Source organism: Coturnix japonica, chromosome 14, assembly GCF_001577835.2.
Source record: "Coturnix japonica isolate 7356 chromosome 14, Coturnix japonica 2.1, whole genome shotgun sequence".
Taxonomy (NCBI): Eukaryota; Metazoa; Chordata; class Aves; order Galliformes; family Phasianidae; genus Coturnix; species Coturnix japonica.
Genome location: NC_029529.1, coordinates 1,147,772 through 1,164,573, shown reverse-complemented (window position 1 = coordinate 1,164,573; position 16,802 = coordinate 1,147,772). Strand labels below are relative to the sequence as shown.

Sequence of the window (16,802 nt, the reverse complement as noted above, 5' to 3'; positions counted from 1 at the left end):
ATAAGAGAACACGGACAGTGATGCAGAAATACCAGAATGCAGTTCCCAATATCACTTGCATGCACGTTTCCAATTTGAAGTCTTACCTTGAAATCTATCTCTGGGTCTTTGCAGCAGGAGACGCAGTTTGCAAGCAGTACCACCAGTACTACCAGTGCACAGACAGACAGAATGGCAAAAGATGAGGAAACTTCAGCTGCTGCTCCTTGTCCTAGAAACAAGCAGATATGTAGTATTATAGAAATACAATTAGGGTCAGAAGGTGTCCCTCCCAGATATCTTACCTACCCCCAGTGGGTTTCAAAATTTAACTCTGTGGAAATATTAACATAATAGCAAAGGGAAGGGGCCAACCCCTCCTGTGCTCCACCAGCCACGCACACAGCTGGAGCTGCCTGTCCTGCACACAGAGCAGCACTGGGCTGTGATGAACTGCAGCAGCCCCAAAGTCGGGACTCTGTTTGATAAACTCATAGAGGTGACCACACATGGATAGAAGGAATCCAGTCCTCTGGGGATGGTTCCTGTGAGCCACAACACCTCCCTAAGGAGTGAAGGTAACCAGAAGGAATCCTCACATGCGCCACATATGGACATATAAAGCACTGCTACAAGGCACTGCTGTATCTTTCAACAAATGCATGACAACCACAAGTTGCTATCTCAAAAGCAAAATGGATCTAAACAACTGCACTCTCCACTTGCATTTCTCACCATTCTATAAGTGATTTGTTTCCATCTCAAATTCAGATGTACTCCTGAATATTTCAGTTGCAGTTCCTTCTGTAAAGGAAACTGCACATTTATTGAGCCTGAGGTCCATGTTCTACACAAGTGACCCTTCTCCCCAGAACATGACCATCTCTTTTCATGTCCTGGGATTAAGCGTACTTCCTAAACTTGCAGAACTTCAGCAACCCCCAAGAAAAGGTGAACAGCAGTCAGCTGGAAAAGGTAATGAAGTAAAGAAAAACCACCAAGTTCATCTTTGATTAAGACAGTTGGTTAAGATGGAAGGCACCCAAGCTTCCAAGAATGCAGGAAAACGTTCATAAACAATGTCTAAAAAAATGCTTTAATATAAGAAAAATGCTAATTATCATGGGCAAGTTTCTGCAACACTAACAGAACAGCATCTTATGACTCACCCAACTCAGTGCTACTTACCAAGAATTACAGAACCCATCTCTATTTGGATAAGCTTTGAAGTCACTCTTATAGTCATTAAGAAGTGGTATTTTTTAATTTGCACTTTTTACAAAGATTAATGTAAAATTACATATGAAATGATGACAACCTATAATTGAAGTGAGTTAGTTTTTATAAGTGAAGCTATTTTAATATCTTGCATAAATACATATTCAATGATGGGAGTCACTGGTTAAGCATAGGCAACAGTGTTTGACATGGAGCTGAATGATCTGAAGTAAAACCCTGTATGTGTGCAAGTAGATGAACACACCAAAACAGCAGCAGTGGTAAATGATGCTGGCGTCCTCAGGATCCAGCATAGGCATGAGAACACACCTCAGTGCTGACCAGCATGTTTCAAAGGGTGGAAAAATGCTTTAATACATAGCACCTCTCAAAGCAACACGTACAGCTCAGGATTCTGGATACCTTCAGTCACCATTCTTCCTAAGACAGCAAACTTATCTACCAAACAGCAACTAAGTTGTTTTCTCACCTGCTTTAATTCATTCTCTGTCCAGTTCTGCAGCCTGCCCGCAGCCCCAGCCCCTCCCCCAGGTACAACAGGCCCGGACTCAGCAGTGCCAGCCCACAGGAGCAGGACAGGAGCAGCAGCACTGCCTGCCCGCAGCAAGGACAGCGGCCCTACCCCTCTTCCCTTAGCAGTTATCAAAAGTCACCGAGTACACGTTTGGCCTCTCCCAGATTTGCTTCAATGGGATTCATCAATTAAGGTCTTAAATCTTCACAAAATTGGGCTTTAAATTTAAAAAAAAAAAAAAAAAAAAAAAAAAGAAGCAACAGTACAACAGTGCACATTTCTAAGCATGGGGGAGAAACAAATAAGCATACATGACAAATTGACAAATATTACAGAGCACACTGACAAAAGACACTCAGTGCCAAGAGAAAGGCAGAGCACACCCTACATCATTAGGGCACAGCCAACTTCAAGGCAGCATCTGATTTTAAGCTTTCAGCACAGTAGTTGCTATGCGACAACAGTCCCGCTGCAGGAGGAAGAGGCTCTTCTTTCAGGAGCAGCCATGGCAATGGCAGCTCTGCGCTAATCCAGATGACAGCAGTCACTGACACCATCTCTTCAACAGCTCCAGATTACACCATCAGGAGCCACGATGTTACTTCAAGTCAGAGCAGAGCCCAAACCCACCTCTGCTCCCCTGCTACTTCCACAGCATCTGTTAAATCAGACCGCATTTGTGCAATTCACAGATATTAATGTAACCAGACTTAAAATACAAAAACACTACACCAGTGTTATACTACAAGCAGGTGCCCTTTTCTAAATAATGCTGTCATTTTCTTCTGTGCCACCTATTAACTTGTACAGGGCTGGGTAGGAGCGGATAACGCTTTCCAAGTCAGATTCAGGCTGCTATCTTTTTTCACTAAGGGTCTCTCCTACATTTGCTCTGTGACATCTGCAGGGCTGCTGCACAAAGCCAGTATGGGACAACTGGTACAACTGGGCCTAGGAAGGCCTACAGGTGGAGATCGACTAAAAGGAAAGCCTGCTGCAAACAACCCTATATCTACCCATTGTGTAACCCAGTCAGGATGACAGTGTAAGTGCTCAGCATGCATTACAACTTCTTTACTTCACCAAAAAATCTTCACTTGCTAATTCCATCAGTCCTTGCATTCCACTCATCCCAACTTTTTCTACTCTGCTCCATTTAACTGCCCGAGCCAAAGAACAGCACCATTTTGACGTTTCAGTAGACACTTGTACAGCATTTAGCTGTGCGATGCCACACTACAACAGATTCAAGATGGATCAGAAATGCATCAAATCACCACTGATCTTCAACTGAAACACAAGAGCAGACGAACTTACAAGTTTTAAAGGATTGTGACTTACATTTCAGACTGTTTTTTGAAAGGTAACAAGGTGAATTTAGGAGAGGAGGCACTACATAGGACTCCTTAATCCAACCAGCCATTTGATTTGAATGGCCATTACCAGTGCAGCAGGAAGGAAGGAACTCCCAAGACTCAGATGGCTTTCATTGACTCAATCTCCTCAGCACAATGCCAGCACCTTCAGGAAACCTAAAACTGCTTGAAAATGTCTGAATTAATTCCAATGGTTGCATCACTGAGCAAACTGCCAAGAAGTGGTATTTGCAAAACCTCTTGCAGAGCATCAGGCAGGCTCCTAGTTTACACATGAACATCACAGCTTCCCGATTTTACGTGTTGCCATTCAAGTAAAAGCCAAAAGTTAGAAAGCAAGAAAAACTACGCTGAACAAAACGTGGAGAATTCTGCTACCTGAAGGGAATTATTTCAAAAGCCTCCCCCTCTCAGCATGTTATTATTACCTTTGATTCAGATAAGACAAAGTCTGCATACCTACCAGAAGTAACCTTTGCTATGGATATGACAGATTCTCTTCAGACAAAAGCACTTTATCACCTGATTTTCTTTTCCCTTCTTCCTTATAACTACAGAAAATCCCAATAGCCACAGTCCCAAGAAAAAGAGCTTGTACCAGCCTCACAGGACACTGCCCCAGGTACTGGCATGCATGCTCCTGCTTTGTCTTTCTGAATACAAGAGGCAACAATTAGTAGCTTGTCAGTAAGAAATTCCTGCCTAAACCTGAACCCCTTCCTTCCCTGGCCTCAATCAGTCTCACACTTCGACAAAAATAAGAGGACAAAAACTTCTGCAGTAGTGAAAAAAACCCACCCATAAGTTCTTCAGTTATTTACTGAATCCTTCTAGACAGAAACAGCTCAACCCCCTCACCTGAACTTGGCCACGACAATCCCCATTTTCATCCTACATTAAGTCCTCCACGGGAGACGTGGGCAGGATGAAAGAGCAGGACATGTGCATGGACATTTCTTTGGAAAAATCACCATCTCTCCTCTATATCAGCTCATCACCAGACACAACAAAGACAACAAATGGCAATTTCCTACTGACCTTTTCCCAGGACAAAACCAAACCTTTGTCCTCCCTCCTAAAGCCTCACAAACGGAAGCAGTTTCACAGCTACAGGTGTTCTGTGAACACGTAACCCTGACGTCACTGTGTCCTATGCATACATTCAAGAAATATCAGCTGCTTCACCTCAAAACTGGATGCGTAACTATCAGCAATTCTTGGCACACAGTCTCAATCCTCCCATTCCCAATACTAGAAGCTCTCTTACCACCTAAACCAGTGTTTCTTCTAACTGTTCTATCCCAAATTCCTCATTGTGCTTCAAGGGAGCTTCTACAGCTGCTTATGTTCACTGTGAAGTCAAGACTGGCAGCAGTTACACATCTCAAGGCACAAACACCTGCAGTAATGCTAAATTCCCATAAAATACAGCATCCTCCAAACAACACAGCTCCAAACTCCACCTCCTGAGCACTTCTGGCCCACCTGAGCTCTGCCCATCAGGCATCAACCTGTAAAACCATCAGCTCAGGTCCAGCTTTACACCACTGTCCTTAATCCACTGACCCACAAGCCTCCTGACCAGTGTCAAAGAATTGCCCACAGAACAACAGACTGCTCCATTTTAATAAGGATTAAGTCAGGGCTGGAATGTCAAGTGTTCAGAGAACAAGACTGGTTTGAAGTAGCAGTGTCAAAGTTTCCAACCTGCAGAAAGCAAGATCTGAAGGTAAAAAATGGGTAAGTTCAATCCTAACACATGCTATGGTTTCATGGTAATGTTTCTGGGTAATTAATTATACCACAAAGGTAATACGTGCTTCTTAAATGTATACATACATATATAGATACATGTATACATCTATATTTAAACTACTGCTGCTAGATGTTGGTTTTTACAGTTAATTCCTGCCCAGCGCAGTACAATCTCAGTGCTATACCTTCCCTCCAATTGAGAAGCACAAGAGCTGTTGGGTTTCTTTTTCCATAACAAAGCAAACCACAATCATTTAAAGCAAGAGGAATTACCTCTGGTGGTATCTCAAACCATCACAAGTACCTGCAGCATGGAAACCAAAATATCAGCATCTCTTCCTCCCACCACTTGATAGGTACACAAAGTAAGACATTGTTTTTGATGAGACAAATCACTTTTAATTCATGCAAAAGGAATTCATGCATGCAACCTTCATTGGTGGTATTTGTTGGAATCCTGATCTTGCAGCCCTCAAGTCAGACTTGGAAAAGGTATATGGGAAAGAAGGCAAGCAGCAGCATTTTGCCTCAAGAGCCCGTTCACCCCTATTTCTCATTCCCATTCACATGTAAAGAATCTCTAGGAAAAAGGACTGCCCATGTGATAAATGTCTGACTTTAAGAACAGGATCTGCTCTGCTGAAAGCCAATACCTGAAAGTCTGCTGCTCAACTTTCCTACCACTCTCACAACAGAGAAATCTCAGGGTACAAAAGTAGCCCTGAAACACTTCACATTGCTGCTTAATCACAGCAGAACCACTAAGGAAACTTCCCTAAGAGCAGCACTGGAAAACGCACCAAGAAGCACTCAGCATACAGCTCCCTGAAGCAGCTCGCTTCTCCCCACCACGTTGTCCAAGCAGTGTCAGGCCCAACACCTTACCACATCTTATGCTTAAACTACACAGGCTGCAACAACTATCATGACACGCTTCCAACACCTCCAACTATAAAAATGCATCTTTTATAACTGCAGTACAACAAAAACACAACAACACAAGTTATTGCAAAATGTATCCAGCACCATATCAAGCTCCAGACACTAGATATGCATGCTACATAGCTAGGCATATAGCTCATGCACTGTACATCTACTGCAGAAATAGAGAGTGAGGATTAGATCAGAGATGTTGGCGGCCTCTGTTCTAAGCCATGCATGTACAGTGACAGTAACCAGCCTACGGCACACGTCCACAAAATGACCGCTATCCAAATGTTCCTGACTGTTGTTCAGCAGCCTCCTAAAATACAGCCTCGCCTTTGGTGCTTTGCAGACAGAACGCTGGACTGGACTTCACAACACAAACTGCTTTTTCAAACAAACAGAACCTGCAGTAAGGCAGCCCTTCCGACATGATGCCTAACACTGCTAGGACACTTCTAGTCCGCTTCTGGTCAGTGCCACCTTAATGTGCTGCAGCCATACCTGAGGAATTATTAAATATAGCCAAGCACTCAGGATGAGAGAAACAACCTGGGGAAGGGGCTGCTGTCTGTGCGGACTGCGTTAGCTGCAGCCAGTCACAGACCCAGCCAACAGGTAGAGAAAGCAGAGCCAGTCTGAGAACAAAGCTTCACATGGAACATTCCTGCAGGCCCAGTGTCAGGACTGGCTTCTCCTTCCAGAGTCACAAAGTCACAGGGAGAAACAAAAGAAAAAAAGCAGCTCTAGCTGTACAATTAGTAGGTACCTGGATCAGAAGTTAGAACACGAGATAAAGGGATAAGTACTCACGTTTAATTCTTGAAAGCAAGAAGAAAGGCGAGATAAACAGACCACTCCCAAGAAAACTGCATCGTCATTAAAACCCCTTGTACAAGCAAGTGATCTGACTCTACTTTGTATATGCTTAGAAATTTGCATCTGTCTGCATGCATGGCAGTCACACACACTGCATGCAGCACCAAACCACAGGCTACAAACACAAGCGGGCTTTGGTCAGACAGAACACCTGGTAAACATGGAGCCAAAGCAGCTCAAAAGCAACAATTTTCCCAAACTCATCTTTTTAATTACAAAGTAACGATCCCAAAGTCCTTGTCTCCAGTCATTTGACTACACTAGTTAGAGCTGGACAACCATACAGAAGGCTCTGGATACCACACGTTGATTTCCAGGTGTCCTTTCCTGGGTCTTCAGTAAGGATTCACTGCTTGGACATTCAGTTCTGCAGGGCAGCCCCAGCTGTGATGCTCTCAGCACAAAGCAGGGAAGCACCAGCCCTGCTGCCTCCATCCAGCTGAGGACTGCAATCATCACAAATGTAAAACCAAACAAACCTGTGAAAAATGCTGCCACCTATTCAAGTTCTACAGGAAAATAAGAATAGTTTTGAGCCCCCATTCCTTTGCATTTGCAAGGACTTCATACAGCAGAGATGACAGCAGTGCTTCCTCTGATGCTAACACATACCCTTGATTCTGATTCCCAGCTTTCTGGAGAGGCAGCTGAATTAAGGTCAAGTATGAAAATCCAAGTCAAAATGAGAGAGAGAGTCTGAATTAGAATGTAAAGCTTTAGCACAGCAAAGCAGAAGTGTCAGATTATGATGCAGTATGTTTGTCCACAAAAATTACTGCTAAAGAGCATTTCTCACATAGAAATACATCAGCTACACTATGCTATAAAGGACGATCATCTTGGCCTGATGCACTCAGGTAGAGCACCTAATGCTCCACAGGCTCAGAACAGCTGAATACTTCATTCTACCAGCTGCTCCAAGCTGGAGCAGGTCAGGCCGAGCGGCCCCACAGAGGCAGGTCTCAGTTAGACCTGTCTGCAGCTCCAGCAGGTGAACTCTGGTACTCACAACAGTCACAGCACATCCCAGTACCTTCCCTTTCCCACTGACTGAACAAATTAAGTCAGTCTGTTTCTAGCTAGTAGCATCTTCAACATCTTGTTTTTCCTATTTTCTACAGTAATTGCTATGAACCATATCAGGGCAACGACAAAAACCTTCCTCTACCATTTCCTTTTTATTTTTTTCCTAGCAACTTCATAAATGCAGCCTCAAACATGGGAGACAAATATAGAACACGCCATCAGGGCACACCTTCATCTGCAAACACCGTGAAGACGTACCTAAAAGTACAAGCTGCATCATGATGAAGACACTTGGAACACGACGATTCCCCAGACACCAACTGCTGCAATTCCACAGTAGATCCACAAAACGGAACGTTTCTGAACAAGGAATCCAAGCCAGCCTTGCCAGAATCTGCCATCCATTGCCACTTCCTGCTCCCCAACTGCCTCCAAAAGAGAAATCTCTTCATCATGGGCACATTCCAGGAGCTGTTCCACAGTGGTCACTACAAACACCTCCCACAACATCTCCTTTCCTCCTTTTTCTGCTGAGCACCATCTTTCCAGCACAGCACTCGAGGCTGGGCACATCAAAATACTTCTCCACCATCAGAGAAGCAGCCCATCCTGGTAGGTGCCCAACTGGGGGATCATGAATTAACTCCAAAACCCATCACTAGTTTATGAAATGTCCATGAAATTATTCCTAACGTTACAACTCTTAAGCAGGAGGTTGTGTGTGTTGGTGAGCTGAGAGGGCTGCAAAGGTTCAGAGCGGGGTCTGTTATTTATTCTGAAAGTCATCAACGACTGCCAGTCCCAACACAGGAAATCAAAGCGACTTCCATGGGACACAGGAGGGAAAAAGTGACAATATAGCAGAGGCTGCTTCAAAAGTGCGATTTGCTTAGTGTGACTTCCCACTGCAACAGGTCTGTGACAGCATCAGAGAAGCTACATCCTCATCTCTGAGCTTTGGAGGATACGTGGTGCAGTCTTGATAGCAGAGCAATTCTCATTTCATGGGTTACTCTGAGAACACTCAGTGCCTGCACTGACACTGCCTTCAAACAGAAAAACCAACAACACTTCAGGACAAGAACAGACACCAAGAAGGAAAAGCCTGCTGCCCAGAACTGCTGTGCCCTCCCTCATGGCCTGACAACAAGGCAGCATCATTGGGAAATTTCTCACATATTTCATAAATGAGAAAGCTAGAATTTAGCCTCCAAGAAAATACAAGTGTGACCCAGGGCTCCTCAGGGCCTTCATTTCTCCCAGAACTTTCTTTTAGAAGGAGCAGCCTCGAGGCAGGCGGACAGAAGGAATAACTCATCAACAATGGAAATTGCCTTGGGAAGGAAACAAATGGCAAGAATGTAGGTCCAAAACCAAAACAAGGGTGGGATCCACATCCAGCCCTGATACTTTCTGTGGAACAGCAACCAAAGCGCTGAGCTTCACAGCTCCCCTCGCACTGCTGCCCTGCCCCGTCCAGCTGCTCCAAGCTACACCGACACAACTCAACCCCAGCGCATATCTGTGTCGAGCCCAACGGAATTCAGTCCCAATTCAATTTTACGTTCAGAAGTATCAATAAAGCACAAAAAAATGAGTGAATGATTGAGGCGACTGCTACCTATCAGAGCAAATAAACCTCCCCGCAGTGATTCGTGAGAATGGGAGAACGCACCGCCCGTGCGTGCCTTGAGATAAACAGGAAGACAAGGGCTCGAAGGCCGCCCGGTTACCTAACGCGGGGCCGAGCAGCCGGGACCGCATTCCCGTCGAGGGAAGCGCCGCCCGCCCCCAGGAGCCGCGGCCCCGGCGGGAGCACCGCATCGATCGGAGCGGGGGAAGCACGGCGCGATCAGCGCGGCTCACACGGGCGGCCGCTGCACAACAGGTCGCAGCGCGGCACGAGCGCAACGCGGGGTCTCGGGAGCCGCGTCCGCTCGTAGCGGGGCAGGACAGCGCTGCCTCAGCCGCGCCCCGCAGCCCCCGCGCCGCCCCCCGTGTCTCACCTGCTGCCGCCAGCGGAAGCGGAGCCGCCCGGCCGCTCCCCAGGAGCAGCGACAGCAGCACGGCCAGCCCGGCCGGGCCGCCCCCCCGCCGCCCGCCCGCCGGGACGAGCCCCCCGCGCCGCCTCATGTCCTCCGCCGCCGGGCCGCGGCTCGGCGCCCAATGAGGGGCTCGAGGCTCTCAGCGTCTCCGCGGAGCTCCTGCTGCAGCCGCTGCTCCCCGCCTGCGCGGCGCGGCCCACGCGGCATAGGCGTCCCCGCTCCGCTCACACGGCCCCTCCGGCCGCCGCCGCCGCCGCCGCCATCTTCCGGGCTACCTGACCGAGAGGGGCGGGCGCTCTGCTGACCGACAGCCCGCTGCGCCAATCGAAACGCGTCCCGTGTTCGGGGGGCGGGACCGCCGGTCGGGACCGGGCGGATCCGAGATTGACGGCCAGATCCGCCAATCGCACCGCACGGGGCGAGCTGGGCCCAGCGCAGGCTGCGGCGCGAGAACGGAGCGGCGCGTCTGCCAATCAGCACACACGACCCGCGCGGAGGGGGCGGGGCTTCCCCTGGAGTGAAGGAGCTCGGAACCAATCAGCCGGCACCGTGGGCATGGGGGCGGGGCTACGGGAGGAGCCCGCCTGAACCCGCGCGCGGGACCGACGGGACAGCGGGTCGGGCTGTGCGGCCTGGGGTAACTGCGCTACCAACGGCTCACATCTGACGTGTCTGAATCAGCTTTTCTTCCACCAGAAATATTTTAACTGGATAATAAGGTGGGAGACAATGTTCCGTTGTTTATTCTGCTCCTGCTAATGCTCGAGGTACTTTGTGACAGCAGCTGAGCAGCACGCCTTGCTGCGGCCCGTCACCTTCCAGAGCAGGCGCCAAGCCGGGCACTGCGCATCGCTGCTGTTGAGGTACAAACAGCTCATACCGCAGTGCAAATAGCGCCGTGTGCTGTGGGCACAGCTCAGCTCAGACACTTCTGAGATCTGACACTGACTTCATGCGAATTCCACAAGAAAATCACCCCGAGGTTCACAGCAGCTGCAGACCTGAAGCTTAAAGCTTCGTTTGCAGCCTGTCAGCAGGTTTGCAATGCAGGGGTGTTCTCATTTCAACAGCCAGAACAATTCAGTGCACTCTAAACACGGCAGACTGCCTCATTTCAGAGCCCGCCCTGTCCTAATTGAATGCTAAGCCTTTGATGTAACTTACTGATAACAACATGTTGTGATACTATCTGGGGAGTTACGGCACCGTGTCATTAAAGGACTCGTCAGAGCACTATGCTGTAATGACGGGACACGTAAGGTGAGCTGTGAATTAGTCACCGGCAGAATAAGAATGGTTATAACCAGCCCTTCAATTCCTTGTTCTGCCCTAGTCACAAGTACTGCCTATCTCCAAACACCCCGTGAGCATCCCAAACAGCCACACAGCACCTGATCTCCACAGCCTGTTACCATTCCCCTGTCTGCAGCTTAACGTTTGTAGCAACTCTGGGAGACTAAAGGGATGAGCAACCCGCTGCCAAGGAATGCAAGAGGTACTCATACAGAAAATATATTTACTTAAATAAAACAAAACTCTTCCTGTACACAAGATGGGATGTATTACACAGCACAGTCTCATGTCTCTTGATTATGCGCTGTTAGCACTGCCAAATTACTGGAGCTGCTGTTCTGTGTGGGAGGTGTTAAAACCTTTTTTTAGACGGAGATAATTGGATCAACTAAAGGATGTTGATGGTTTTATTCTCAGTCGATTTTCTTCAATATTTTTGCTACTGTTATTGGTGCAGAAGGAATTCTGTCTAGCAGACTGAGCAAGTTGCCAGGGTGTGTCAGAGGTCTTCAGCAAAGCTGTGAATAAAGCCCCAAAGATTCACAACATCCTTACTAAGAGGCAGAGCCAAGCACCGGCCACACGGCTGAGAACAGAACGCAGCCTTTACTGCAGGTCTGTGCTGTAAGCCTGGAGGTTGGTTTCCTCATACGCCAACACTGAGACGTTTCCATCATGCATTACATGATGACCTTTGGTGTCACTGCTCTCTTATACCTAACAGCAATGTGCTCTTCTGCCCGATAGACAGAGGAAAAACAAATGACACTGATTTAAACCTCTACTTTCAGGTAGAAGAGACCAAGTAGTGTTCCTATGGAACCGAAGGCATCCTCCTCTGTCCACTGCTGCTCCAATACCACAGTACACAAAATGATTTTATACAGCTCCCAAGGAAAAGCAGGTTTAAAAACAATGAGTAATTTGCTTATTTCAGTCAAATATTTTCCCCTGGTTCTGTACCTGTCACTCTCAAATGGGCAGAGCTGAACTCCCCAGCTTCTTCCCACAAACGCTTCACTTTGTATATACGGAGTGACAGCGTCCTGAGAAATACAGCCAGATGTATTTATTCTGAACCTCTGGAAGAAAATTGTGTTTAAACGAGTTTCCAAATGTGTTAAATGATGCCCAGCAGCTCCTGTCATAATCCACAGAGCTGCATTCTTTTTAGGAAATATTTCAGAACCAAATTTGCATCTGCCACTGACGTCCTGGGAACTGCAGCCATGGTTCCATTCTGCTGACTGGGAACACCCGCTGTTCCATGGCCCTGATGAGGAATGGCAGTGCCTGCTTTGCCTTCAGCCAGGTGGAACATGAAGAGATCTTAACATAAAGACATATAGCCATACTGGAAATTGCTTGTCGTCGTCTTCTACTTGTTCTTTCCTATTTACTTTAAGCAAACTCTAAGTTGTGTGCTCTGCTAAATTTTGTTCCAGATGCAGCAAAGGAGTACAGAATAGAATGAGAAACTGTTTAGCCAAATGAGTGCCTACTGCAGCACTGATCTAACTAACCTCCTATGAGTCAAAGAAAAAAGCCAAACAGAGAGAATCTTTTCACAGACAGACAAAGTAAAACACAGCAGATCAAACAAGGCTTCAAGTCAGCCTTTCTCCATGCAGTACTTTCATAATGGCAATAGCTGTGGAAGCCGCTCAGCAACTCCACCTGTCTGAGATGACTCAAACAAGCAGGCAGTGCTGCTTTATTCTAACCAATGCTGCCTTCCAGGATATGAGGAAAATTCAACCTAAAGATCCAAAGCCACTCAACATTTAAGGGGAATTGCTTCTTTTCTTTTCAGTGCTGTACACAATGCCCAAAGAGTGTCCTCCTTCATTGCAGTAAATCCCAACGTAAACTGAGAAGAACCATCAGAAGAGATGGAACTACATGAGAAAACAGTTCCCAGAGCCCTTGCTACAATGTTAATTCTTCTCTAAGCATACACTGCCAGATGTAAGTAATCCTGAGCATCTCTGTGTGTTTAGAATACAGCAGATTTAGTATGTGCTCCAAGACATCAGCAAATGTTACAGTCAGATCCGCCTGAAGCCTCCTTTTAACACAGGAGCAGATGAGGAATTTCACACATCAGGAAAACCACCTTTCTATAACATCCTGAACCAGATAAACACTGAGCACATCGACCATGATTTGATTCTGTGTTGTGAGCGTGTAGCACCAGCACACGGCTGGAACACTGCCCAGCAAGCCTACAACTTCTGCATTAACCTTGTGTGAGCACAGCTCAGGTTATCTATTTATAAAACCATACCCCAGGTGTTGCCTACAGCAGGATATTACAGGAGGCGGCAGCTAACAGAGCTTCTTTCCTTGTGATGCAGCCCAGGTGCTCAAGCTGGTGCTCTCAATTAGGAACTCAGAGAGCCTGGCATCTGGAGTAGAAAGACAACAGAACATCACCATTTCCCAGGGGTCAAGGATTAACCATGGCTCACACCTGCTCTGTTTAGTGCTGAGCTGTTTTTTCAGAAGAAAAGATTATCGCTAATAGCTTTGAGTTGGTTCCATTTTACAGTTTATTCATCTTAATCTGACCCAAATGCAATCTGCATCCCGCCTCATACAAGCCTCTACACACATTCATTTTAGTCAAAGACATGTCTCAAAAATGCTGAATCACTCAGTGTAGGTAACAAAATGGTATTTTTATCAAGCACATTAATACAACTCATCACATTCCTCCACACTGCAAATTCTCCCTCCTTGCATCAACATCTCCCACTGCTCTTCATACATAAGCTGAAACATCAGTGGGTCAGATCTGGTTTTTCCACTGCCTGATGTTTGATTACAGTTGTAGGAGATCACAACAGTTCAGGATCTTTCCTTTTCATTGACAGTGTCAAACAATTAGCTGGTCCTACCACTGGGAATGAGTGTGTACACATCCTTGCTGCAGCGTGCTTAGCTCCAGCTGGCAAACACAAACCTTGCAGCAGCCTCTCACAGTTCTCCACGCTGACCTATATTCCCTGCCCTTGCTGACCCAATGAGGAGGAGGAAATACCCACAGTGAGGGTTCCTGGTCTCTTCCACTGGGAGCCTTACCCTGTAAAGGAAGGCTGGTAGCAGGGAAAGGGGAGAAGAAAGGTCTCTACAACATCAAGATGGACACTGAAAGGCAGAGCTCACTTGTGCTCAGCAGTCACCTACCAATGACCCATGAAGACCACAAGGGTGCCAGCAAAAGCTCAGCTAAACCTCCACAGGCACCATTCAGCCTCTTACACAGATGACTCAATTTGTGTCGACTGCAGTTCCTGCAGTTAGGGTGAACTTTGAGCACAGGAGCTCTGCCGTGGCTTGGGTTAGTCTCCAAATAGCTCACCAGTGGATTCTGCTTCCCATATTTCTCTAGCTTCTTTTCTGCTCTGTTGTGCCAGTCCTTGTCTGAAATACTGCTCTGTCCACCACTAAGAAATTTAAGTACATCTCCAGGTGGCTCTGGATATTTGCTTTCTTTAAGCAGAGCTGTGTACTGCTGTATATGATCACAAGAATATCATTCACATAAAGAAAGAACACTCATTAAGTTCAGAGCACCAATACATTAGTTGTACACTGAAAACTAGTGGACAACAGAAATGGAAGTTTTCTGAATGTACTGCTACTGCATAACAAGCAATTAGCACATGCACTTGTGGGAACTGCAAATTACAATACACAACTGATTGTGCATTTTATGTGTGCATTTTTGAGCCCAATGTATCCTATGGCCCAAGAAATGCTGGGAACAGCTGGCATTTGTAGTCATGTTTATTGACACCACTCTGGAAATGGAAGACTCTCACACTGGGTGCAATCACTTACAAACTCAGACTTCTGCCTGCTCGCAGAAAAAAACAGCATGTAAAATCCTCCTTTGGTACTACATCTCCGTTGGTACTACAAATTCTGTAACACCTTTAAGCTGCCAAGCAGAACAATTTGATTCTGCAAGTCCTTTCATGGCTGCAGAATTCATTAGCAGTTCTGGCCATCCACAGAACAAAGGCTGAGTCCCCAAGGGCTGTGCTGGTATTACAGAGATTACTGGGAAGAAATACACTCATTTGGGGCTTATTCTCCAGCATCTTGAAAACGTATCTACAGCACGTAGAAATTAGGAATCTACCTTGTATTGAGGCTGTGTATAACAGCACGGTATGACCCTATTTATGCAAGGACATAATGTAGCGGAGGAAACCTGCATTCTCAAACTATTACTATGGGAGACAGGAAAAAAAGCTGTAACTTGCAGACACTTCAGACTTCTTTCAGTCTTGCTCATCATTTATTATACAGCTCTGTAGATGCTGAAAAATGAGTTCACAGCAGAAATGAGACAGGAAGCACACTAAGGGAGAAATAAGCATGGTGTGGGAATGAGACAAGAACCTAAGGAAGAGCTCACACTGAATTTGGGGAACAGAGTTTCTGTCAGAAAGATGACCATGGCTGCATTAAGGAGCCCTCCGGCTATTCCCAGCACCACAACTATCAGCAACCTTTGATCCACAAAATGACAACTCTGCTGTATTAAAGCTTAATTTGTTTTGAGCAGAATTCTGTCTTGATTTTTCCCTCTGCTGACTCTGATGCGATCAGTTCCCCTGACAATGATGTTTGTAAACCAGATAAGTGGAGTTAAAGCAGCTAACAAGAAATATGTATTGAGCAGACTTTTTTTCCTGCCTGAAACACCCTGTGCATATCTTTAAGTAGAAGCAACGACTCTTCTTGGAACTACAATCTAGTTTATGCAGTAAGAGGCTGAAATTCTTAGTTTTATATACATATACACTAAATACCTTTGGAAGAAAACTGCTGCAAGACATAACTTCGGTAGCTTTCAGAAATGAGGACTGGATCTAGGTCAAAACTAATGCTTTAAATAAATATCACAGACGTTAGGGAAATTGAGATCTAGATTGTGCAGCTTTGGTTCTGTAACCAAGACAAACGATTCCGTATTTTTGTTGGCATACAATTCACATTACAATACAGCTTTCAGCAAACAAATATGCAACCACAGGAATATCAGCAACACAGCCCAATACTAAACTTGCTGTTTCTACCCTTACTATTGAGAAATGACCTCTAATACGCTCTGAGACCTACTAGTTAAAGCCTGTATCTTCTGCAGATACAATGTGCTACACAAGTGCCAATCATTTCTGCAATATACTTCAAGGGAAGGAATGAGAATTGCAGTAGTGAAACATAGGCAGAGCGCTGTCAGCTCACGGGAAGGAGGGCCCTGGTATTTGAGTAACACTGCAGCTACAGAAGGCTGTTCTTGCTACACGAGGAATGCCGAGTTCCTGAGCAGAGCAGCTAAACTGTAAGGCTGAAACTGCTGGGCTGCTGTTGTCGACTCTTAGCTTAGGAGAGGAGCTGAGCTATTTCTGATCTGACGGAATAGTTGAAGATGAGTCAGACACAAAATTATTACTCCTTCTCCAATTCGTAGATTTTTTTGCTGCTCTCCCCCTTTCTAATTTAATTTCACATCTCTGAAAAATTAAGCACTGTGTAATGGTTGAAAGGGGAAGCATTACTTGAACTGCACAGAAGCCTCATCCTAACTCCAGAGAGAAGAGTATCTCCTTCCACTCAGTGCCACAGTTCCCCTGCAGGCTCCAGCTTCAGCGCTCAGTGCCCTCAGCTATTGCCCAACTCTTAGATATGTACTTTGTGAAAGCAGTTGCTCTTGGCCCTACCACCGCAATTCTTCACAGTGTAAACATCTGAAAA

General features: G+C 46.1%; 1 protein-coding gene and 1 long non-coding RNA gene across 3 annotated transcripts in view; one reads left to right on the top strand and one right to left on the bottom strand.

Annotated features, from left to right (window-relative positions):
- Positions 1-10,012, bottom strand: part of LMTK2 (lemur tyrosine kinase 2) — a 40,302-nt gene extending 30,290 nt beyond the window's left edge. Inside the window, exons 1-2 of the mRNA XM_015876634.2 lie at positions 9,699-10,012; positions 87-211 (exon numbers count right to left, since the gene is read on the bottom strand). Of these exons, the coding sequence (XP_015732120.1) occupies positions 87-211; positions 9,699-9,825 (252 nt within the window). The 5' untranslated portion in view covers positions 9,826-10,012. The remainder of the gene's footprint in view (positions 1-86; positions 212-9,698) is intronic.
- A 75-nt stretch (positions 10,013-10,087) lies between these two features.
- On the top strand, positions 10,088-15,611 carry LOC107320776. 2 transcript variants are annotated; one of them, XR_001558364.2, is made up of 3 exons: positions 10,088-10,456; positions 11,071-11,232; positions 12,476-15,611. It is a non-coding gene; the product is annotated as an uncharacterized LOC107320776 (long non-coding RNA). The 2 variants fall into 2 exon arrangements; XR_001558365.2 differs by having other exon boundaries at positions 10,091-10,456; positions 12,844-15,611.
- The last annotated feature ends 1,191 nt before the right edge of the window (positions 15,612-16,802 follow it).